Source organism: Lacerta agilis, chromosome 10, assembly GCF_009819535.1.
Source record: "Lacerta agilis isolate rLacAgi1 chromosome 10, rLacAgi1.pri, whole genome shotgun sequence".
NCBI lineage: Eukaryota > Metazoa > Chordata > Lepidosauria > Squamata > Lacertidae > Lacerta > Lacerta agilis.
The window spans coordinates 21,950,484-21,975,178 of record NC_046321.1 but is presented as its reverse complement, the minus strand read 5'-3'; the positions used below and the strand labels follow the sequence as shown (position 1 = coordinate 21,975,178).

The window sequence follows — 24,695 nt, the reverse complement described above, 5'->3', positions numbered from 1 at the left end:
CACACAATATGGCTACAGCTTATCCAATTTGAGCATGGGCCATAAGCTTTCTCAGAGCCATCTTGAACTTCATGAAGTTTTGGAGTATGTCCGCAAATCATGGAGCATGAGTAATATTGTACTTAACAGTGAAGAAAGGCAACTGCTTAACCAATCCAGTATTTTGCTCCTTTAATATTCTACTGTCTCTTATTAGAGTTCTCTCTAAAGTTTTAGCCTCAAAAGGTATCATGTTTTACAAAAGCACCTGCCTAGATTGCTTGGTTATGGGCTTGCTTGAAAAGGGTTTCATGTAAGAAGAATCCAAATCTTTGGGCAGACTGGCTTGTGCCAGCCAGCTTCCTCTTAGTTTCTGTGTTTATTGTGGGGTGTTAAAAGTGACCTTAATGTTGATGGCAAAATACTTTACTGATAGATCAACACACTATAAAAGCTACCATATAAACACTGTAATTTTAATACATCTTATACTAGATTCAAAATCAGTTTGAGAAGAGGTCCCTGAATTCATGTATTAACTACTGTAGCCACTACTGTAGCCTAACACTGCAACAGCCCTCCAGGTGTAGTGTGTGAGACATTTCAGCCTTTCTTTGCAAACCTTATAAACCTTTACATATGTTTTAAGATACAATGCCTAATGATTCTTTGTCTTTCTGCAGCGGACATTAACAAAGCTCTTCTGGCTAAAAGGAAAAGATTAGAAATGTACACTAAAGCTTCTCTCAAAACAAGCAACCAGAAAATAGAACACGTTTGGAAAACACAACAAGAGCAAAGGTGGGGGTTATAATTAACACTAACGTACATTTTACATTTGTGGCAAAGATTCAACCTGTGGCCCTCAGTCTGATTCCATGTAGGTATGGAAAGCCAACAGGCAGAAAAGCCAAAATGGATGAAAGCAATAATATATGCAAGCAGTCAGACCAGACCTGGGAAGAGCAATCTCTTTTTCCCTCGCTTAGCAGCATGTTAAACAGAGGAAGAGAGAAATGGGGGTGTCAGAGAGAGGGTGGCCCTGCTCACTATTGGCTCTGTTCCTGCCCATGAGCAGCATGTGCCCCCCCTCCAAGTTGTACCCCTCCCCTGGAAATGTGACACTAGACCAAAGAAGGATTTCCATCCTGGACTTAGTGTCTGAATTTTGATTGTCTGTCTGGATATGATTTCGTGGTAATTTACTATAGTAAAGGAATTGGTTCTTTTAAAAAGCAAATTCTTTAAAATAACATTTAGAACAATACTCTTCAATGTTCTATGGTGTGGTTTTTTTCAAAATAGAAAATGATGTAGTGGTTAAGAGCGGTAGTCTCGTAATCTGGGGAACCGGGTTCGCGTCTCCACTCCTCCACATGCAGCTACTGGGTGACCTTGGGCTAGTCACACTTCTTTGAAGTCTCTCAGCCCCACTCACCTCACAGAGTGTTTGTTGTGGGGGAGGAATGGAAAGGAGAATGTTAGCCGTTTTGAGACTCCTTCGGGTAGTGATAAAGCGGGATATCAAATCCAAACTCTTCTTCTTCTTTCACCTTAGCTGTGTTCTCTCAAATCTACCAACTCTTCCTTTTTTAAAGTTTGTGTGACTAACTGAATGTTTTAGGTTCTCCATCTTTCACCGGTGCCTTTACAGTTTATAAATCAATGGTATTTCATGTTAACATTCAAAAATGCATTATTTCAGCTTGCAAAATATATATTTTAGGCAGAAGGTCCAACAGGAGTATTCTCAGCAGTTCCTGCATGTATTTCAACAGTGGGATACTGATATAAAGAAAGCTGAGGAACAGGAAGAAAAATTTACGGTTTGTTTTTCTTAACTTTTTGAATAATAAATGTAAGTGCCTGAGGCTGATATTTCATTCTCCTTATACTGCAGTGTGGAATGTTACCATTCACAAAACAGACAGGTAACGTTCAGTGATGTGTGTAGCCCTAGCTTTGGGAAATCATATGCTCACATAGGGTGAAGGAGATCTAAGTAAATTAGCAGAGTCCAAGTGCTGATCAGTAATAACATCTCAGATATTAGGTCAAAAGATCTGCACTGTGATCAGTCTGTTCCTTAAATAAATATACACTGGATAAGCTTGCAGTGGTAAGCAACAATACGTTCAGTGGAAGATAAGCATTCAGTTACTACTATAAATTGCCCATTGTTTATGGCAGCTTATAAATGTAAATAAATAGCAAGTGAAAGCAAGAGGACCTTGGCATTGGAAACAATTTGACATGTAAAAACTACACACCATTTTCTTAGAATTTCTTTTTTTGTTCATTCACTGACTTACATGCCCCTGAAAACCCTATATGAATTTACAGCAAAGGCTTAGAAATTAATTTAAGAATATAAATACACACATACACTTAGGGTAATAACTGATGGCTGGTGCCTACTGGGAGTAGTTTAGTGGAAGTAAAGGAAACCAACAGTAGGTGGACCTAGAGCAAACTAATTCTAGTTTTGGCCCTAACCTTTTCCTTTCTGAATCCTACACAGGCCAGGGTGCAGCAGCAGTCACTGGCAGTGTTACCCATGGACTGGATGTAGGAAAGGCAGATGGGGTAAACTGAAGTTTGTGAGGCAGTGCCCCATTTGTCCTAGCACACCATCTTCCACTGCATTTGGCTATGCTTACAGTTTACAATTAGTAACAATGTGATTTAGCTTTATTATATGAATGTTTATACCTACATTTTTATAGCCTCTTTTTCCTTCCTTAGAACCTGTTTCGGCAACAACAAAAAACTTTCCAACAAGCAAGAATAGTTCAGAGTCAAAGACTGAAAACAATTAAGCAGCTGTATGAGCAATTTTTGAAGGTATATTTTAAAAAAACCATTTGATCAAATTTGTTATTAAAAGTGCATTGTTATTTTAGTTTATGTTAAAACAAAGGTTGTGTGAGAAGGCAGCTTCCACAACTGGTTTTCTCTTCCCCTCCTTCTACCTCCATTTCCCAAAACCTCTTTCCAGGGGGTCTAGATGCCCTTCTGCACATTGGGATCTGTCTCATAAACATAGCTGTCAGCTTTCCCTTTTTTTGCAGGAAATTCCCTTATTTCAGCACCGTTTGCAATGCACATTGGGGTCTGTCTCATAAACATAGCTGTCAGCTTTCCCTTTTTTGCAGGAAATTCCCTTATTTCAGCACCGTTTCCCATTGCAAAAAAGGAAGGTTGACAGCTCTTCATACAGGCCTGTGATGGGCCAGGAGGATTTGCCTGAAATTTCACCAGCTTTCTTAGGGTTTTTGGAGGGTACAGAAGAAAGGGGGGGGGAATCTGCATGAGCTGCTTTCTGCTCACAGAACTGCTGAATATAAACAGACATCCTGTGCTGTCCCTGTTGCTAATATGGCAAGATCTGCGGTGGCATACTATACATGTCTATGCTTATAAATAATTGCAACTACTACTTAAACTTTAACTTGATATTGCATCCATTCTGCTCTGTTTCCACTTGATTATTTGACACCTAATATGCTTTGCATAGGGACACGGGTGGTGCTGTAGTCTAAACTACTGAGCCTAGGGCTTACTGATTGGAAGGTCGGTGGTTCAAATCCCCGCAACGGGGTGAGCTCCCATTGCCCGGTCCCTGCTCCTCCCAACCTAGCAGTTCAAAAGCATGTCAAAGTGCAAGTAGATAAATAGGTACCGCTCCAGTGGGAAGGTAAATGGCGTTTCCGTGCGCTGCTCTGGTTTGCCAGAAGCAGCTTAGTCATGCTGGCCACATGACCCGGAAGCTGTACGCTGGCTCACTCGGTGAGATGAGCGCCACAACCCCAGAGTTGTCTGCGACTGGACCTAACAGTCAAGGGTCCCTTTACCTTTATGCTTTGCATGAAGAGTAGCACCAGCATCAACTGAATATTGGCCCAGCAGTACTGTTGATCTCCTCTGTGGTGAGAGACAGCATGGCTACTTCTAATTTTCATAGTTGGACAAAACACGCATATAATGCTAACCTTGCCAAGCCTTTACATTTACATTTGTACATGCATAGATGTTATATGGGTTAGTAATATCACTGCTTTGTAGACTCCTTTGTCAATCTTTCTAGCAATTCCTGTAGGGCATTTGAACAATATATTGCTTGGATAAGCAGTGCAAAGAATAGAACACTAGTCCAGATGAACTCTTACCAGTTAGCATAATTACTTCTCAAAATTTTGATGTGTTTAGGCTACTGCCTTTGCCATTGCTAGCCACTCTGGTAATTTAGGTATCTGAAGAAGTCTGCATGCACACAAAAGCTCATACCAAGAACAAACTTAGTTGGTCTTTAAGGTACTACTGGAAGGAATTTTTTTATTTTTTATTTTGTTTCGACTATGGTAGATCAACACGGCTACCTACCTGTAACTGGTAATTCATGGACATTCCTTGACTTCTGAAATGTAACTAAATTTCTGTGTGTAAACCAGTAACAGATTTTCATGAAGCTGCTATCTGATTTTAGAGTATGGAAGACATGGAGAAGACACATGAAAGTCTCTTAGTAGGTGCACAAAATGAGCTTCGGAAAGAAATGGCTATGTTGCAAAAAAAGATCATGATGGACACTGTAAGTGTTAATACTGATTTATGGAAAATTTCAGTGACATTTTAAAACAACATTTAAATAGAAAAATTAAACATTTACCATTTATATTCAGCAAGTCAGAACACTATGATACAAAATGTTACATTTGATCAGCATTTTTTTCTCTCTTAACAGCAACAGCAAGAGATGGCAACTGTTCGCAAATCTCTTCAGTCCATGTTATTCTGATGGCTCAGTGGAGAAACAACTTGTACCTAAGTAACATGATACAATTATATACATTAGCCATATGGGGAGGAAGAGCCAGTATTTTAAACGCCATATTAAAAATTGCTATATTTGAATGCCTTACATTCAGCTCTGATATCAAAGAAACCAACAGCTCATTGCTGCTTAGCAACAGGATATGATAATTTTTTTTAATAATAATAATAATAATAATTTATTGTTTATACCCCACCTATCTGTCTGGGTTTCCCTGTGTCTCAAAGTACTCCTAATGGTTTTTAATATTAATACATTTGCATCAATCTTTTTTCACCTCTTAAATTCAGAATCTAGATCCCAGGGTTAAGGTACCTTTTAGAAAGTTCAAGATACCTACAGTTTGGCAGACAGTTAAATGACATTGTTAATCTGAAATAGTGTTTGGTACAAAAACAAATTGCATGTACTATGGGATTCAAGGCCTTATTAAAAAATGGTGTACTTGCAGCAGAACTATATAAAATGTTTCAAGTTGCTACCAAGAAAACGTTTCATTCTTGTGTACCAGCCAGAGTAATATGTCTTAAGTTGAAGGAGATGCATAAGAACTTCCTTTTGATTATAAAATAAAATATACATGTTGCTAGTTTTGGATTTCCTTTATTATAAGGCACTCTTTGTAATTTTCCAGTTTCATGGTCTCACCGTAAATAAAATGTACTTTTTTTGAGGGAAGGTAGGCTTACACTCTACAGTTCAGAAAACCTAATTAAAAGCTAAATTTAAAAGTATATCAAGCAAGTCTCCAAAGACTCTAAATGAAATGTTTCTTTCCCTTCCCAAACAGCAAAAACTTCCGTCATTCAGCTTTTTTATAAAATAATAGCATAATCATATTTTAATACTGTAAAAACACACTAGTAATTCAAAGGCATTACAAATGAAACAAAGTTTTCATTACAGCAACTTAGAATCACAGATTTAACTGTTTGAAATGTAGCAATAATTTATTTGGTCTTAATCTCTGACATCACTTCAAAGGAATCCAGAACAATTAATACATACTATAATAATGGCAGCAAACCTCCTAGTTTTTGGATAATGCATGGTTTTATTTAAATGACAAGGTTTGCCACCATAAATTATACTAATGCCACTTCATGGAGATTCTTTAGTGCCCATTAGTCAGCATTTCATTTTGAATGTGATGACATGCTGAAGATCTGTTTTTTTAAGCAGACTATCAAATTCTGAAGTCTTGTCATTTGTGGGTATTTACTGTTTAGAACTTTTCAGCTAGAAAATAACATGACTAGTTTTGGTTTAAAACAGACCCAGGAGGGAAACAGTTTTCTTTATAGCTAACTGTTCAGTACTTTCTTTTTTAATGGAGAAGACTGGACAGCTTTCTTACAGTGAGCTTCTAAGGCACATGTGGGCAACCTGTGGCCCATATGCAGCCCTTACAAATGCCCAAACTGCTTCTGAATTTTGCGGGGGGGGGGCACATCTAAATCACACTCTTTGCATATGATGCACTGAGAGGAACAGAACTGCAGTGGGGAAGAAGGCACATGGGGAGAGGTAGCCCCATGCACTTTCCTTCCCATGTAAAAATCAATCAGCCTGACACCAGCTGATATTTTTGTTCACACAAACACATAGCCAAGAATCACTTGGGTGGGATTGCTTGGATAAATGAACTGCGTTGTATGAACTAGCTTTAAACATTTAAAAAAGACAACCCTGAATTTCTTGGAAATAGTCAACCCAGCTTGTCTGATCGTAGTACCTACAACTGGTTTTATTGTTACAGAGCATCAAAGCTAAGGTGGGGTTCATATTATTTTATGTTCTTCTGAAATACATATATTTATAACTGAATTCAAACTCAAGTCTGTTGCCAGTAGAAAGAGATCAGCTCAGTCATTAGATCTATCCACCCATGTCACTTATGTGTTTAAAACTTTCTGAGAAGGCTTTGCATTAAGTAAAAATATTTAAAACCACACATTTGTCCACAGCTGAGGTTTGCATATTTCTTTCCTCTTAGCTACACAAAAAGACTTGACTGGGAGTTGTGGTTCTATTTTTCTGGTCTCACTAAAGCATATGACATCTAGAAGAAAGTGATGGAAGACACACAGTCATCCCCCAGAGACCATCACAGTACAAACTGCTTCCTAAACAAAACAGTTTCTAGACAGGATGATTAAATCCCATATAAAAACAGCACAGCTATATAATACCTAGACAACACTGATAAATTTTACTAAATGAAAATGCAAATTTCCTTGTTGCCTGAAATGTTGAAGACCTTATTCTACTACATTTTTAAATGACTTCACATTCTGGTATATTAAAGAGGTTTTTGTACCTATGAGAGGAATTTATTTTGGGTTGGGGGGAGAAAAAATGTAATCAATAACACTGCCAAAGGGCACAGGGTGTTAAAAAGCCCTTTCCTCATTCCTGCTCAAAACTGCATTTTGTAAAGAAAGAAATTGTTGGAGGAAATGTACTGGTATGCTGTATGTGTTTTGGTATTAGCAGAATGTTTTATCCAGCTTAACATCCCTCACTCACTCATTTCTTTAAAAATACAGGGTGGATTTCAACATAGTGCTAAGTGGGGTATGTGCATGGGGAACGAGATCCAATCACACAACAGGACTTTCCTCCAGCTCCTCCGCCCCCACATGCAAGGCTCCAGAGCAGATTTACACTGCAATGGGGGGAGGGGGCTGGTATGCAAGCAGACCTCATTCTGTGCTCAATAACAATGTTGAATCCTGCCCACAGGCCAAATTCTTATTTATACTGTAAGCAAAAGAAATAAGTAATTATTATTCTCCCTGCTCATGCAAAGAATTTAAATGCTTAAGAATTTAAACACTACTGCAAGATAAATTATGCCATAATTTTAAGGAATTTAACTATAAATTAGATGTTCAGCTTATTTATTTTTCCTTTAACCAGTATCAGAAACTCTTAAACATAGTTAATATGAAAGACACACTCCTAAGACTTTGATACAAGTGGCAACTCAGTAGTTTAAGCCCTTAAATATATATAAAAAAATTCAACTAAGACTAGTTTTCTCCAAAAGCAGTGAAATGTAGAATGGATAATTTTTGCAGTATTTTATACAATTACTGTCCCTATATAATGAACCAACATCACACTACCTTCTAAGAAATCCATATTTGGCTGTTTCTTACGAGTTCAGTTAGCTGCCAAGTACATTAGGTTTTCAAGCATTTCTGTCTGCAAAGAGCAAAACAAGTTTCTAAACAGTAATTTGCTACTTTGTAGCAAAAACTTCCTTAGACCCTCTACTCCTATGGTATCAAAGTAACAATTACAATAAGTCCCAACAGAGCCTGTAGGAACTTGGTATTATATAATTAATTTCATTTTATCTCTCGTGCACTTAAGTTCTTTTTGAAAATTTCCACAACTGCATTGCTGAAAAGGGTATTTTCCACCATTCAACACTTTCCCCACCCACAACCAACTCCTCCTCTTCGCTTTCAGCTATAAGTCACTCATTATGGTTTTGAACCTGTTCAGGAGCTTGATGAGATGAGATTTTGAAGACGTGTATGTGAAGGTGAGCTGCAATCTGTTTGCATAACCCAGTGGAGTATCTCAGTAAATCAATCAAGGATGTGAACTAAAGAGGGAGAAAAAAGTTCAGAGCTTAAGATCAAAACGTGTTGCACAATTGAATTATTCTGTGTTTAATTCTATCTTGCTCTTCAAGGCACACAGATAAAGTTATAACAGAAGCATACACCTTAATTCTGCAATTGTTAAAAAGTTCTAGTTAGATCTGCAGTTCAGAGATTACATGCATGTACACCAAAAGGCAGAAATTTAAATTAACTGCTGAAGATGAAGCAACTATAGTTTCATCCCAGTGCATTCACCGATTTATCATCATCATCCCTACTATAATACACAGCCAGGATTCTTGGCCTGAATACAGTGGGCAAAAGGAGAAGAAAATAGGTCAGAAAAGTCACTGCTGCCTCTCCTAATTTAATACTGAATTAAGAAATACAGGGGATATCTGGTTTGTAGTCCAGCAATCATATCTAATCAATAAAACATGTATTTTTGTTTCTTCCCTATGATGCAACTTTCTTTAGCAGCCTGAATTTAATAGTCAATTTCAATCCAACAAAACCCACAAATGTGCAAGGAATAGATCTGTGCATGTAATAAATTGGTAACCAGCTCTTTAGGTTTTAAAAAAAATTATGAATTTTTTTTGCAATTCTTGAAAACATACTGTAAGATAAGCAATTGGAATCTCATTGCAAAGAAGGAGCTGAGAAAATATTTTTCTAAGGTCACCTAGTGGGCTCATGGCAGAAGCAAGATTTGATTGAGGTTCCTCCCAATTGAAACTTGGTCTCAACTTCTACTTTACCACTAGAACATGGTCCAACACAAATAAAAGCAGGTATACTTCTCAGCTGGATTGCTGCCTTAATCTATTTGGAATACAAGGCTGGAGAGTCTGATTGAAACACCTAGAGAGGAGAAAACACTTTCCATAATTTAGTGAAGCCTATGGAAAACTGCTTACCAGTGCTATCCACAGAATGATATATTCATCGATAAAACTGTTGAAGTACTGGTCTAGGAACAAGAGGCCAGGCCCAATAAATGCAGTATCTTGTAGGAAGATTTCACTTTTGGTCATGTGTGCAATCTATGAACAAAGATTAGATTTAGTTACTAAGATGTTTAGAACCTATTTTAGCACAACACAATTTGTTCATCTCTTAAGTCAGTACCTGAACCCACCTAAATATTCAAGGATTCAAATAAATTTATAAACAACAATGATTAAGGAGATGTTTTGTTTCCACACATGTGGTTTCTTCTTAATTACAAACATTTAAGAGAACTATAAAGACTTAGACATAAGGAATGCTCAGGGCAGAATATTAGCTGTAATGGGTAACTGGTAATTAAATTGGTGTCTGTCATTAATTGAAGCATATTTCTATTGAGTGGAATGGTCCTTTTCCTTCCACGTGCTCTCAAATATGCTCCAGAGGATTGGGGTACCCGCCGCAGTAGATTTAGAGGCCACGGGATGGGGAGAGCAAGGGGACATCCTTCTGCACAAGCAGATTTTCATCTATGCAATGTTGGCTATCATCTAATATGTTTTGCAAAAGAACTTGCAGTACAATTCTGTCCATGTTTATTTTGAAGTTAATCTCTGTCCAATGAGTCTTACTCCTTATTAGTACAGGACTGCAGCCTTAAGGTCAGAGCTGGAGCTCCATGTCAGCAATTGCCTATATTGAAAATGGCATCAGCAAAGAAATTATGTGTAATGATTACCTGATCTTGCAACAAATGTTGAATCACATTAAAATTAAGATACCATTTTGTCATTCTGTGCTCTTTAGACTGAATAAACTGTATGGTGCTCATTTTCATTTTTTATTAATAGATAACGGCTTAGCATTAGAACATTTACAATGCTTCACATGCATTAATACATCATCTTAATAAATGCACAAAACAATGTTAGAAATTCCTTACCACCAACTTTTGTGTGATTTTGGCACTCACAAATCCAAATGTTAAGACATAGAGGCAAGGGTGCTTTTCAAATAGTTGTGTTGTAGATTTTTTATAGATCATTATTGCCAAAGTAATAATCAACCCTATATGAAGGCCTGGTGACAGAACACTTGTTCCCTGAAATGCACAAATAATTAAATTATATTAATTGTGTAACTTGTATCCCATTCTCACATACCACACACACCATGAGTTCAAGTCAGCTCACACCATCAGAACAAAAATCCAATGTAAAAAGCGCAAGCATACATCAGAAGCCAACGTACAACAATGAAACATCCATGGAGCCAATCACACTAAAATAACAAAATCTAAGGAAAATTAACTAAAGCTGCCTGAACAGCCAGGTTTTGGCCAAACAGCTAACAATAAAGTATGAGAGACTGGTGAACCTCCTTCAGCAGGGCATTCCACAGAGTAGGTGCCCTGGAGGAAAAATTCAGATGATGAAACCAGCAGGTGGGAAGGACATACATAAGGAAGTGGTCCTGAATGTACTTGCGTCTCAAGCGATTTAGGACTACTACTACATCTAATTAGATTCTCACCTGGCCTTTACATCCCAGAGCAGGTTACAACAGCGTAAATATACAACATTAACATAAGTTTAAAATAATCCAATCAAAAGTATAGGGTGAGTCCTAAAGACATGTCTCTAAGGAGTCAAAAGGGCCACGTTTGTTCCAGAAACAAACAAGTAGCCAGTTCAAACTGAACAAGAGAGGAATGATATGTTCTATCGCCTAACCCCAGTCAATAGCCTGTTTAAATTCCCAAACACTTTTTAAAGGCAGTTCCATGTGGAGTGGGTTATGGTAGTCTAAACTACAGGCAACAATCACAGAGAGGTCTGATTTTGCCAGAAGGGTCATACCTGGAGTATTGGCTGAAGTTAGAAAATGGTTTTGCAACAAATCTGGTATTTGAGAGCCTTTAGCCAGCAGGAGTGAACAGTACCCAAGGCACTTAACATAACTGAAAAACAATTCAGTCCTGAAACTCTACATAACTGCACTATATAATCTTCAAAGATTTAAAGCTGTTAAAACAGCTTTGTTTCTTGGATAGTGCAAGGGTAGATAGTAATATTTATATTATTACAATGGATGTTTAATCCTAGATACAGAATAAGACTTGCTAAATTAAGCACACAGCAAAGCTGTTTATATAAAACATCACAGTAAGGTAAAGGAAACTTTGTGTATCAAACATTTAGCTTGTTTGTTTAAGAACACTTACTGCTATTGTAGAGCCATTCTTCCCCACACCACCTCCAAATATTACTCTGAAATAACTGTAACTGGAAAATATTGCTCCACCCACTATTCCAGCAACAGGAATCATCTTCAGTCTTAGATCCAGCACAGGAAGCTTGCAGGAAAAAATGTAGAAGATTTTAAGATAGATTAATGTCTTTCTGCCATTATTGAAACATTTTAGCAATTCTTTTGAACTATCCATTTTCTTCATTTTTAAGAAAGAAATCAAATGAAGAGCATAGTCATGGTAGTAAAATAAAATGTAATTTAATTTTGCTAGGAACCCAAAGGTTACATAAATGTTTTAAATTCAGACAGGCATGTTGCTACTAACATCTATAAACAACATGTATCAGCTTTCTAGCTTTTATACTTGTATTTCTGAAAAATGGATAGTTCTTCCCAGTTCACTGATCGAAACAGCAGTAGCACCACAGGAAATGCAAACACCATCTGCCTGTTTTGTTATATCTTGCTATGAAATTGCATTACCGATACTCTCCAGCTAATAGACCTTTAGAATGAGTATTTACCTTTCTTATTCAATTGTAGTTTGAAGGAAACTTCCAAGATGCAGCAAAGGATTAAAAAGAAGAGTTGCTTACAGTCATTTGAGAAGAGAGCAAGCATTTCAAAATAAAAATAAATTTTAGTAGATATAGTGACATGCCAGAATATTGAATCGCTTCCAAGAGTGGACTCAGACAGCTGGGAGCTCTGCTGTAGCTGTTTAAAAGCTTGCAGTGTGGTGCCCAGTGCCGATTTTCAACAATCTCTTACCATGCAATTCACACCTAACTTTACCATTCATCCAATTTCTTGGATTTCCAAGCAGCTAAAGAATTGTGGCCACATTAAGCTTAACTACATGGATCACGGCAACAGAAAACCAACCCCAATGTATGTCATTACAGGGGTTATGATTCTTCAGATGCTACTGCGTGCATGCTGGTTGTCTGCAATTCTGTGTTCTACAATACAGACATAAACAATGCATTCTTGAAATCAGGGGTAGTATAAATTTGCTCTGACGTTTTGCTAAGGTACGGAACATGCATTCTGCTGCCTTATGACAAATTCAGCAGGACCTTGCCGTTCTTGACAGCAGCGGCAGTTGCAGCCTGGTGTCGCCATGGCCAAGCTGGGGACAGACAAAAACCTCCCGTGTGGATGGCTGGTGTCGTCAACCCCAGTAAGCTACAGGAAGTGACAGGACTCCCCTACTTCTTTCTAATTTAAATTGGCCAATAAGAGGCGATACTATGGGGTGGGAAATTGGAGGTGGAACTGGGTAAGCCTGTTTCTACTCGGGTGTGTCTCCAAATCATGAAAGCTGACTGCACCGCCTCCCAGCAGTGCAGTCAGCACTGGACACCCCACCCTGGATAAATTTGGCCCTGCCTGAAGTTGTGGTGTGTGTGTGTGTGTGTGTGTGTGTGTATCAGCTTGCTGAGGAATCTCTTGGTCGCCATATTTGGCCCCTGGAAGGAATTTTCCTACAGGCCTATTGGACTGGTCTAGGGGTTTCCATTACCTCCCAGCAATTGTCACAGATTGCTGGCAGAAAAAAAAAGTTGGATCCTTAGTCTAATCAGTCTATTCTCCTCCAGATAAAAGTAGTAGGGTACCCTGGTAAAACAGTCCCAAGGGGAAGGATTCTGTCCGTATGCCCAGACGGGGGCTAATGGGCCTGGAGGGGTTGCCTATATCTGATGTGCCTCAACTGAGTTGGCTATTCCAGGATACATACCCAATGCCTAAGCCAAAGTCTTCTTACATCTGTAATCAGTAAAGCTGTGGCCATTTAGATCCCAAAAGGTTGTTATTTATTGCTTCCTACGCCTCTACCCCAGTGACCCCAGGCTTATTGCGACTCAGCCCACAATTACAAAAGTGTTAAGTGCCAGAATTTTGCCAGTTAGGTCAACTTTTATAGAAGGGAGTACAGCACTGAGAATAATATGAAATTCAATTCTCTGTGCAGAACATTTATGTATTTAAATGATCTGAGTAATTTAACGTAAATATCACATATGGCAGATGGGGTCTTTTTCCTCTGTAGTTCTAAACTCATGCATAGGACAGCACATCACAACAGTTCAGATGACCGAGCAAGTGGAACTACATTGGGAAAAGGCATCCTAGGTAAACATATAATTGAGCCAGGGCATTTTTTTTTTTAAGCAAAATAAAATCAATGTTTAACAAAATGTGGCAAAGGAGAGATACAAAGGATTAGAGGAAGCTGCTAAACAGGAACCATACAGGAATGTTTAATTTACAAGCTTTCAACCTGATAGTTATATACAGTTACCTTAGTGTCCCACACTGTTGTTCCACCAAATGCAGATATCAAAAAGAGTATAATTACGGCTATCTGTACTTCAGTTACATCGACTCTATAATAAAAGAAAAATAAAGTTGATCCACAACAATGACTACTTGATAGGGAATAGCTTACTAAATATTAAGATTAATCAAAGCAGTTGTGTGCCCAAGACAAATGTTAACCACTTCAAGTGATTCAATTATTTGTTGGATATAAAAGTCAATTTCTGGGAGTTTTTATCAAAAGGTTTTGGTAATTAAATTTCAGTGTACAAAGTATATGCTTTGCTAGTCAATACAACAGAAAGTAACTAAGCAGCATTTTTTTTTCACCAAACTATCTGAATTTCTCTGTCATGCAATAGGTTTAGCCTTTTCAGAATTTTAAATGTACAAGGAAACCCCTTATGGAAAAGCTAATTAATATACTAAATCTCAAACTGCCAGATTCCCCTACCCTGCAAAAAGAAATAAGCAACGATGAGGGCTGCAGGGGAGGGAAATCTTGTTGGATCTAGGTTAAATTCTACCACCCCAGTTGAAACATCATGGCAAATATATTTCAAATGTCAGTCACAGAGCAGATTATCCAAATAGCCACTTACTTGCCAAACTTTAGCATGCCACAAACATAGGTTTGCCAGTGAGCACAATAAAACAGGAACATTCCAACAAAGCAACAGAAGAACAGCCAGTCTGGATTTGTTCCTAGCCGAACTGCTAAGCAGGCTCCAATACCAATGAAAACTGAAAAGTCCAATTAGCTTCCGTTAGTTATCACAGTTATTTGAAGAATGGTATCTACAGTGGTACCTCGAGTTACAAACACCTCAGGTTACAAATGCTTCAGGCTACAAACTCCGCTAACCTGGAAGAGTTGCCTCGAGTTGAGAACTTTGCCCCAGGATGAGAACGGAAATCGTGTGCCGGTGGCGCAGCGGCAGCAAGAGGCCCCATTAGCGAAAGCATGCCTCTAGTTAAGAACAGTTTCAGGTGAAGAACAGTCCTCCGGAACGAATTAAGTTCGTAACTAGAGGTATCACTGTAAATAGTTTTGAGTGTTTGCTTGTAACAGAGTTTGTGGTGGTGCAGTAAAATGGGTCATACTTGTGGTGAAATAGGCATAGGCCAGAAACATTTGCAAGGTTCTTGCTTCATAGATTGCCCATCAGGTAGAGGAAGTCCATGTCAGGGGGTGGCATCCTTAACCCATGGCACTCAATGTACTGTTTGACTCCAGATCCCACCATCCCTTGCTGGCATGGCCAATAGTGAGGGATGATGGAAACTGTCATCCAACATCTGGAAGACCACAGGTTAGCTACTGTGGTGTAGGTCAACATCACATTCCTGGCACAAAATCTCTTGTATGGAGCCATAACATGCAAATTGTTTTTGTTTTTTTTAATTCCCTATTTTTATGGTCTGTGCTCTATTTCTTGAGACATGGTTGTAAGAAAAATGCCAAACAGGACACTTGGAAGAAACTACACTATTTGCTCTTAGAATCATAGAATTGGAAGAGTTGGAAGATACCGCCGAGGGTCATCTACTCCAACCCCCGGCAGCGCAGGAATCCTGCCCACAGCCGTCCCTGGATGGGTTCAAATCACCAACCTTCCGGTTAACTGGAATACACACTGACCCATTGCACCACCTATCTATTCAAAAATATTTACTTTTATTGGGTGTGGGGCTTCTTTGAAGCTAAGCTGTATAGAAGTATACCTAAATATCAAATTCACCAAGAGCATCATAATTTAAACCCAAGCAATGCATAAACATTCTTGAAATTATTCTGATATGCAGCAATATATGCAAAATATCTATTGTTGTCATATTCTGCCTGACAGTCCTGAGAGTCTTAACACAAAAAAGTTTTTTTGGGGGGAAAAACAAATAAAAATTAATTACCTGTAGAAATAGAGTCACAGCCATGGTCGAAGAGTTCTCCCAAAGGAGAGCTGCTATTGGTTCTTCTGGCTTGCTTCCCATCAATAGCATCCAGTGACTGGTAAGCAAATAGTCCTAATGCACATGAGAGGAACACCCAAGGAGGAGCCTGAAACAAACACACAGGAGAATTCCGTGCTATTAGGCAACTGCTGCAACATATGGGGAGTATATTAACAGTTGTATAGTAGGAGTCTATTGCTTTCCTTATCTGTTTGCCACTCGTTGTACAGTTCCGTTTAAAAAGTCCACACAATATAATTTCTTCGAAGGTCACCCACCCACACTTTCCTACCCTACTGCACTTTGCACAACACACGAGGTCAAGCAGACCTGGAAGGCTGCCTTTGAAATGTCATTTATTGTACAATTGAACCATCCAGCGGATTAATGTGCACTTGGCCTGTTGAAACCTATATTGACTCACCTGTTAAGAAACATTTGTCTTTTTTAAAAAACTTGAATCCAGAACGTACATTTAGAAGTCACCCTTTGTTTGCCACTCAGAGCTCTATCCCATGGTAGCCTTGGCTTGGTAGGAAGGGCTTCTGCTAGTGCAAATTGGGGTTCCTGATTTTAATTGATCCCCATTATCTACTAAACTCCTCTGTGTTATATACCCCATTCTTTTTCCAAAGGGTCCCCCAACTCTCAGTAACAGTATGTGACAGAGCTTGCCACAAAGGCAAACCCACTACTGAATATAACAGCAGCAAGTACTGCTGTGGATTGGTTGCCGCTGCCACGATTGGCGGCTGCTGTTCTGGGACATGTGCGATTGTCAGCGGACAGCTTTTCTCAGTCGGGTTAGTGATTTTCTGCTGGGGAAGGGTCTGTTGGCGATTGGCTGTCACTGTGGCAAGTGGTTGGTGGATTGGCGGCAGCTGGCAATTGTCAGTGTCGGTGCTATGGGTGAGTGATTTCTGACAATTCCCTCCCCCAAAAAAGCTGTACAACTCTGAGCCATCTCTGAGACCCATTTTCTTAAAATTGAGTCCCCCCAAACAGGGGGCGTCTTATACATGGGGGAGTCTTATACATGGAAAAGTATGGTAGATCTCCCATCATCCCCGACTACTGCCCATCGTGGCTGAGGCTGATGGGAACTGAAGGAGGAAAATGGACTGGGGAAAGCTTCCCTGCTATTCAAGGTTCAGGTGTAGAACTGGATACAAAACTGCAAGGCTCAGAAAAGAAAGGTGTGAATACGCACACGAAACACAATTATCTTGTGGAACTACTACAGCAGACAAACCTAGCAAGATGTACTGGCATCTTCGACACATGGGATGCAGAAATTAAATCCTATTTTTTAAAAAAAACGGGATGGGGCCATTTCTATCCTCTCCTATCGATTAAAGCATAACACTTACCCAAATGTGGGGTGGGGGATGGGAAGCCTGTACTACAATAGGCAGTGTGCCCTGCTGAACAGCAGACAGAGTGGGAAGCCTTTAATACTTAGATCACATCTCTGCTGTAATTAAAGAGGTGTGACCTCAAAGGTCACAACCAGCAACTGATTCATTACATGCTGATCTTAGGCATATTCTTAGTAAGTAATGAAACCACACATTATATTTAAGTATAATTACTCCCAGAAGAGTTGACAATTATGAACAACAGGGGTGGGGGGAGTTTAAAGGTGCTAGGTTTTCTAGAAAGTAAGTTTCATTCTGCATTTATGGAGAACGCAGTTTCTCACATTTCACCTGCTCCCCTTTCTAAGCTATCAGTTACCTTGCACACCCTTCCAGCAGCAAAAAAGGCTTTCTATATATAACCATCCTATTGCAATCCACTAATGTCTCTCTCTCAACTTTCATCCTAAAGTAACTGGACCTACAGGGGAAATGGGCTTGAAAATACTTCAAAGCAAGCCCAGTGGGAATGCAAGCCGCCATGTCTGGAAACATTTCAGACACACAATAATTTTCTATATACCGAGTCAGGCCATCGGTCCACGTAGTTCAATATAGACAACATTGGCCAGCAGCAGCTCTCCATGGATTTAGCCAGGAGCCTTTCTCACCCCTATGCAGATATGCCGGAGACTGAACCTGGAACTTTCTCCACATAATGCACCTGTGATACCACTGAAACAACACCTGGAGTATTCAAAGTCCAGCTACCAACAAGATGTGTACACTCAAACCCCGGAGTTTGTGTGCTCTTTTTCCTGCCTTGCATATGAGAAACACCAGTAAAATAATATTAAGGACAGAAGCAGAACAAATAGGGCAGGTGAAGATAAAAAGAACCAAGTTGGTTGGTTAAGGTTGGTTAAAACAAGCTCACAGCTGAAGACAAATACACTGGTACCTCAGGTTACAGATCAGGGGGCCGGATGCAGCCCAATCGCCTTCTAAATGCGGCCCGGGGACAGTCCGGGAATCAGCGTGTTTTTACATGAGTAGAATGTGTCCTTTCATTTAAAATGCATCTCTGGGTTATTTGTGGGGCCTGCCTGGTGTTTTTACAAGAGTAGAATGTGTGCTTTTATTTAAAATGCATCTCTGGGTTATTTGTGGGGCATAGGAATTCGTTCATTTTTTTTCCAAAATATAGTCCGGCCCCCCACAAGGTCTGAGGGACAGTGGACCAGCCCCCTGCTGAAAAAGTTTGCTGACCCCTGTTACAGACGCTTCAGGTTACAGACTCCGCTAACCCAGAAATAACGCTTCAGGTTAAGAACTTTGCTTCAGGATAACAACACAAATTGTGCTCTGGCCCCATTACCTAAAGTGGTGCTTCAGGTTAAGAACAGTTTCAGGTTAAGAACGGACCTCCGGAACGAATAAATTCTTAACCCGAGGTACCACTGTAACTGTTACAGCTTCTCTTAGCCTAATATTCTTTAGTCCTCTGATCAGGCTACACCTCCAACAGCACACACCTTTTGCAAACATGAAAGCTGCTGCATGGTCACATCCACATGGTACTAACAAGTGCTACCTCTTCTGAGACGGAGGTCTTGTTCTGCCATCTGGTAGCTAGCACAAGTGGAAGGGCAGATTAGCAGAATGTTCTCAAGTACTGATTCTGTTGCAATAATTTCCACTGTTACAGTCTCAACATGGATGCCTTCGGCCTCCAAGATTCCCATTTTCTTGTTAGTTCTAACAAATCAAAGAAGATGTCTAGAAACACATACAGAAACAAGTTTGGAGGTGTGCACTGCATGGGAAACGTGTGGGGTAGAAGGAAAGAATGCAATTTCTGCAAGCTCCAGAAATTTCGGGGAGTGGGTAAGAATGTAATGATAATGCTGAAACCAGGAAAAGAGCAAAATGCAAGCAACAGGGGAAAGAGGCTGGGGATGACCTGCTTTACTATGCTTACAAATTACAGAAGTAGCCAAAGAAGCACAAACAATGCACAAACAAGTTCAGCCTTAGCTAACCCCAACTGTAAAGACTCCAAACTCACAACGGCAATTTTCACTCCCTGATACTGCTTGCAAATTGCAAAACATGATTAATGCAGGAGAAAGTGAAAGTGATGCAATATTAAAAGTGAAACTGTTGGGAGAATTCCCAGCACTGCGTTTGCTAGCTTGGCACTTCCCCAAGCTAGCACTGCAGAGAACTGCAATCCAAAAATCTGGAATGCAACAGGTTGGCGAAGCCTGCACTAGCAGCATAAACTAAAACCTTAAAGACACAATCCATATAAAAATATACACTTTTAATTAAGCACATGCCCAGTTCTCTCATATTGAAACCAACAGAACATGCAGAAGGCCTCAAGTTCTTGGGACATGGTCCCAACTAAAAGCTGTAACCCTACCCAGAATTTAGTACCAGTAAGTCCCAATAAGTCTGTGAAGTATGGTTTACTTCACAGTAGACATAATTAGGCTCACATCCCACACTGTGTGAAGGATTACAGCCTTAACCTGCTTAACTTCAGCTGTTTTGAGGGAGGAATCATAGAATTTGAAGGAACCCTGAGGGTCATCTAATACAATCTCCTACAATTCCGGAATCTCAACACATGCCCCCCCCCCAATGTGATTTGAAACCATACAGGATCCTGCTTAGCTTTGCAAATGTGCTAGCAGTTTTATTGCTGCACCAGGGAATGTATTCACATTTTGGTGGGGAGGTGGTATTTTTATCAACAGCTCAACATTTTATTGGCTTTTTCAACACTGTTGGTCTGTATCTGGATGGCGTTGCATACATAAATTTCCTGCCAGTGCAGTGACTTAAGGGAGAGGGAGGACAAACCAATTTCTGTAACACTTCTGTCAAATACTTTTGTTAGCGGTGGTTTGTTGACCTCTTCTAAACCCAGGTCTGTGCATAATTCTGAGCACAGTTAAAGCTTGGTGTAAACAACAGAAGAAGCTGCACAAAGAGCAGGTTCTTTTAAAAACATTGGTTGAATCTTTATCTGTCTCTTCCCCAGTTCCCATTTGTTGAGGAAGTAAAATGTTTAGGTGATTATATCCATTTGTCACCCACAGAATGTGACTGTTCCAAGCTAATTCTGGCCTCAAGGGGTGTTCTTGCATGTTTTTAATCCTGTGTAGACCAGACCAGACCAAACCAAACCAAGCAGAATATCATGATGCAAATGTTTACTGACAGGCTGTCTAGTCCTCAGAGCACTTCAGCCAACTGAGCACTAGCTAATCCTCCTAAAGACAGAAACTGAACTTCCCTACTGGACCTGATGGTCAGGGGTCCCTTTACCTTTACTTACCTCGGGTTACGTTCGCTTCGGCTTACGTATTTTCGGGTTACGTACTCCGGTAACCTGGGAAGTGTTTTGCGGCGCGTGGACACTTCTCAACATCTCAGCACGGTCTGTGCATGCGCAGAAGCGTTCTGCCCATTTCGCACATGCGCAGAAGCGAGATGTCGCACTTTGTGCATGCGCAAAATGGACGCTCGGGTTCCATACTTTTCAGGGTGCGAACGGCACCCCGGAACGGATTGGGTACGTAACCCGAGGTACCACTGTATTCCCAATTCATATTTCTCCCACTCTTCTCACAGAACCATAGCCATCTAGTCCAACCCCCCTAGCTTGGTACAGGAAATATCTCCAGTAAGGAGGAGCCCACCAGGGAACAGGTACAACTGATGAACTGCTTTTAATGTAAATAAGGTTCTCCTATCTAAATTTGACTTCAACTAGAAATGGAAGACACAACCATTTTCTCTTTTTACACAGAAGCAATGCCAACTGATTATCAAGGTTGCAGTCTTCTCCTCTTCCAGGGGGTGGCTGTGCTTGTTTATGCTGCAACAGACCCAAAAGTCTTATGGTGCCTTGAAGACTAGCAACCACACTGAAAGGTTATACCACAATAGATCTGCTAGTCTTTATGGTGCCATAAGACCCTTCTCACTTCAGCCACAATATTCTCCGTACTATATGCGCAAAGGCTTTGATTGCCCCAATAGCAGTGCAATTCCTTACCCACCATCAGCTGAGTGTTGGGATTAGAGTTTCTCAGCAAGGAAAACAGTTTTGCTGCTGTTTTCAGCTTTTTATTTCTTTTTTGAACAGTAGGGGAATCAGCTTCCAGCAAGAAGCTTGGGGGGGGGGGGAGGTGGTTGAGAAAGGAGTTGCAGAAAGTTGGGGGGTGGGGAGCAAGAGAACAGGAGGAGAAACTAACTGTTGGATAAGCACTGCAACAGCATATCCAGAAAGATTACTTTTAAATAAATAGATCAGGAAATACAAATTAAAAACTCACAAAATAGCACAGACATGAGGTGAGGAGGAGTTGTGTCGTTTGGCACTTGTGATGTTACAGGAACTCACTGGCAAATATCAGTAGGAGGAAGGGGCGTCTGAAGTGTAGTTTCAGTAAACATCCTCCTCCACCACCACCCCCATCAGTGACGTTAACGGAGAACCAGAGACACATTATGGGAACTTATGCAAAGCAGAGAGTCTACTTTCATCAGTGTGGCACACTCTTCAGCATGTACTCAAGATACTTGCACAGTGACATTCCACACAGTGTGATAGGCATGAAGAGTCCCGTGACGCCCAGGAAACAGGCACATTAGCTTTTGGCACAAGAGCTCACTCTCGACAACTCAAGTACACAAATCACATTATCTGAGCAATTGCAGGGGGGTGAAGGAGGAGTGAAGCTAGAGTTGAGCTGGATTCTCTAGAAAGTTTATAGCATTTTTCTTTTCTCCACCCATCTCCCTAGAAAAAGTTGGCTTCTGTACAGAACTTCCTCAGAATACCTTCCACTATTTTGGGTGGCTACTGACTTTTCCATTCCCCAGAACAATGCTTGGTCTAGGGCAGGGGTGGCCAACTCCTAAGAGACTGTGATCTACTCACAGAGTTAAAAACTGGCAATGATCCCTTTTTTGGGGTTCAAGTCAAAAGTTGTTTTTTCAGGGAGGAGGTAAAATGTTGAGCTTTTTTAGAGGAGCCACAGTTGTTCAGCTTCTTTTGGGGGAGCAAATGATCTACCGCTGATCTATTGCAGATGTCCGGTGATCTACCGGTAGATCATGATCTCCCTTTTGGACATGCCTAGTCTAGGGCACTGTGGAAGATGCAAAAAGGAAACAGCTATTTTCCTGATATTGCTAATGCTAGGCTCACCCCCAATTAACAGTTGGGACAGGCATAGGCAACCTTCGGCTCTCCAGATGTTTTGGCCTACAACTCCCATGATCCCTAGCTAACAGGACCAGTGGTCAGGGATGATGGGAATTGTAGTCCAAAACATCTGGAGAGCCGAAGGTTGCCTATGCCTGAGTTGGGATAATGACTCCTGCCACCTGAATAAATTTCATGAAATGGTTCTTGTGCTCAGTTTTTGTGCTCACAGATAGATGGGAGAATTTACAGAAGTCATTTACACATGGCTCCAGGTGTAAGGTCTCCAGCACAAGGAGGGAAGAGGTCTGGTTGCCACCTAACAAGCATCTGCATTGATCTCATACCCACAACTCATCACACATGAAAGCTGTAAACTTTCCCCAACTTGTTTTGGAGTATAACTCTCACCTGCCAAGGTCCAGAACTTCAGAAGAGCACTAGGTTGGTGAAGTCTACACTAAACCTAAATTCATTCATAATCAGATAGGATCCTGCTCCACATCTATCTCCGGGTGGTTTTTTTTTTTTAAAGGCACCCCACAGCCCTGTAACCCCACCTCAACTCTAGGCATTTCTGAAAGGGCTCCCCTGCAAACTACCGCATATACTCGAGTATAAGCCGACCCGAATATAAGCCGAGGCACCCAATTTTCCCACAAAAACCTGGGAAAGTTTATTGACTCGAGTATAAGCCGGTTCACCTTTGCTGCTGTGGAGGAGGAGGAGGAACGAGCAGCCCGAAAGCAGCCCTTTGGGCTGCTCCTTTCTCTTCCTCCTTTGCCGCTGTGGAGCTCACCCTGTCGTGGGGATTCGAACCGCCATTCTTCTGATCGGCAAGCCCTAGGGCTCTGTGGTTTAACCCACAGCGCAATGTTCCCTTGTGTTATACAGAGAAGGCTGGGATCCTGTCCTGTTTAAGCAGGAGCCAGGGAAAATGAGCACCTGTGGGGTTTTAATACTTCCTTAACTCATAGGCTTTCTGTCTTCTGGGGTCTAAAGTTTGCATTTATGTGAGCAGTTCAGGAATGGAACAAGCTGCCTGGGGAGCGTAAAGAACTGCCATTCTTGTACGCTTCTTAAGGAATGGTTGACTGGGGTGAGTGGGCGACGGTGGCACGAGTGGAGAGAAAGGGCTTCTTTCTCACCACCCCCACCGCCTGCCTCACTCGAGTATAAGCCGAGAGCAGCTTTTTCAGCACAAAAAATGTGCTGAAAAACTAGGCTTATACTCAAGTATATACAGTAACTTACTTGAGGGAAAGCCCTAAATGACTGGCCACAGCCAAAAGGTTCTTTTCCTTTCTTTCAGAAAACTGAAAGCCCTTCTTGAAAGAGGAACCACCCTGCTGCTGAGCTCATCCCACTGTGGCCTCCTGTAAACAGATTCTGCAGGCTTGCGCACCACCAACCCTGTTTGGCCATATGTGCCTAACATCGTGGAAAGCGAAGCCTCTCTCGAACCACTTCGAATTCTACTTTATTTTGCGTTGCAAGATAAGGACGGGAAGGCGAATGTTGTGGCCCCTTGAAGACAGGCAGAAGTAGTTGTGCGACATACACATCCATGGACGACACAAGCCCCCTTCCCACCTAGTCCTGAAATGGGCTCCAGTTCACGGAAGAGCCCAACACACAACCAGGCGCCAGTCCTATCGACGCGGCAGGCTGCTTCCTCCCGCGCCGCGTTTCCTCACAACTCAGCGTCCCGAAGACTGCTCGTTTGTTTTCCATTGGCAGCCGCTGCTCAAGGCTGCTTCGTCTCTCCCCAAGTTTAGCCCCTCCCGGCTCCCCAGCCAGGCCAGGCCCGCCCCATCCCTCGACGGTTAGCCCGCCCCCCTCCTCGGTCTTCGTCTTCCCACCGGTGGGGGGGGGCTGAGGGGGAAGCCGAGGAGGAGGCGAGCATATGGCGAGGGCGCGCGGCCGCGGCGGGCTGCTCCTACCTCTTCGTGGGCGCTGGGGCAGTAGGCGATGAGCGCGAGCGTGGGCAGCAGGTTGAAGACGAGGCCGCCCAGGGTGATGGCGTTGGGAGCCAGCCAGGCCGGCGTGCGCTCCACCAGCCAGGCCCAATAGAGCTGCAGCGGCGGCTCCAGCAGCGAGCGCCCGGACGCGTTGTAGCGGTGCTGCTCCAGGCGCCGCAGCTGCGCCGCGCTCAGAGGCTCCGGCAGCAGCAGCGCCATGGTGGCTCCCCGGTCCCA

General features: G+C 41.3%; 2 protein-coding genes across 7 annotated transcripts in view; one reads left to right on the top strand and one right to left on the bottom strand.

Annotated features, from left to right (window-relative positions):
* SYCP3 (synaptonemal complex protein 3) overlaps nt 1-4,954 on the top strand; it is an 11,613-nt gene extending 6,659 nt beyond the window's left edge. For all 4 annotated transcript variants that reach the window (XM_033161488.1, XM_033161487.1, XM_033161484.1 and 1 more), the window contains exons 5-9: nt 663-780; nt 1,706-1,805; nt 2,725-2,823; nt 4,466-4,570; nt 4,724-4,954. In XM_033161488.1, the coding sequence (XP_033017379.1) occupies nt 663-780; nt 1,706-1,805; nt 2,725-2,823; nt 4,466-4,570; nt 4,724-4,777 (476 nt within the window). In that variant the 3' untranslated portion in view covers nt 4,778-4,954. The remainder of the gene's footprint in view (nt 1-662; nt 781-1,705; nt 1,806-2,724; nt 2,824-4,465; nt 4,571-4,723) is intronic.
* Nucleotides 4,572-24,695, bottom strand: CHPT1 (choline phosphotransferase 1). Of its 3 annotated transcripts, XM_033161483.1 has the most exons (10): nt 24,441-24,695; nt 15,871-16,018; nt 14,562-14,703; nt 13,943-14,027; nt 11,609-11,740; nt 10,328-10,486; nt 9,354-9,479; nt 8,322-8,432; nt 7,945-8,023; nt 4,572-4,803 (listed from the first exon to the last, which is right to left on the bottom strand). In XM_033161483.1, the coding sequence occupies exons 1-9, from the start codon at nt 24,675-24,677 to the stop codon at nt 7,982-7,984; spliced, it is 1,182 nt and encodes a 393-aa protein (XP_033017374.1). In that variant the 5' UTR covers nt 24,678-24,695; the 3' UTR covers nt 4,572-4,803; nt 7,945-7,981. The 3 variants fall into 3 exon arrangements, with proteins under 3 accessions (XP_033017374.1, XP_033017372.1, XP_033017373.1); XM_033161481.1 differs by lacking the exon at nt 7,945-8,023 and having other exon boundaries at nt 24,441-24,694; XM_033161482.1 differs by lacking the exon at nt 4,572-4,803 and having other exon boundaries at nt 7,727-8,023; nt 24,441-24,694.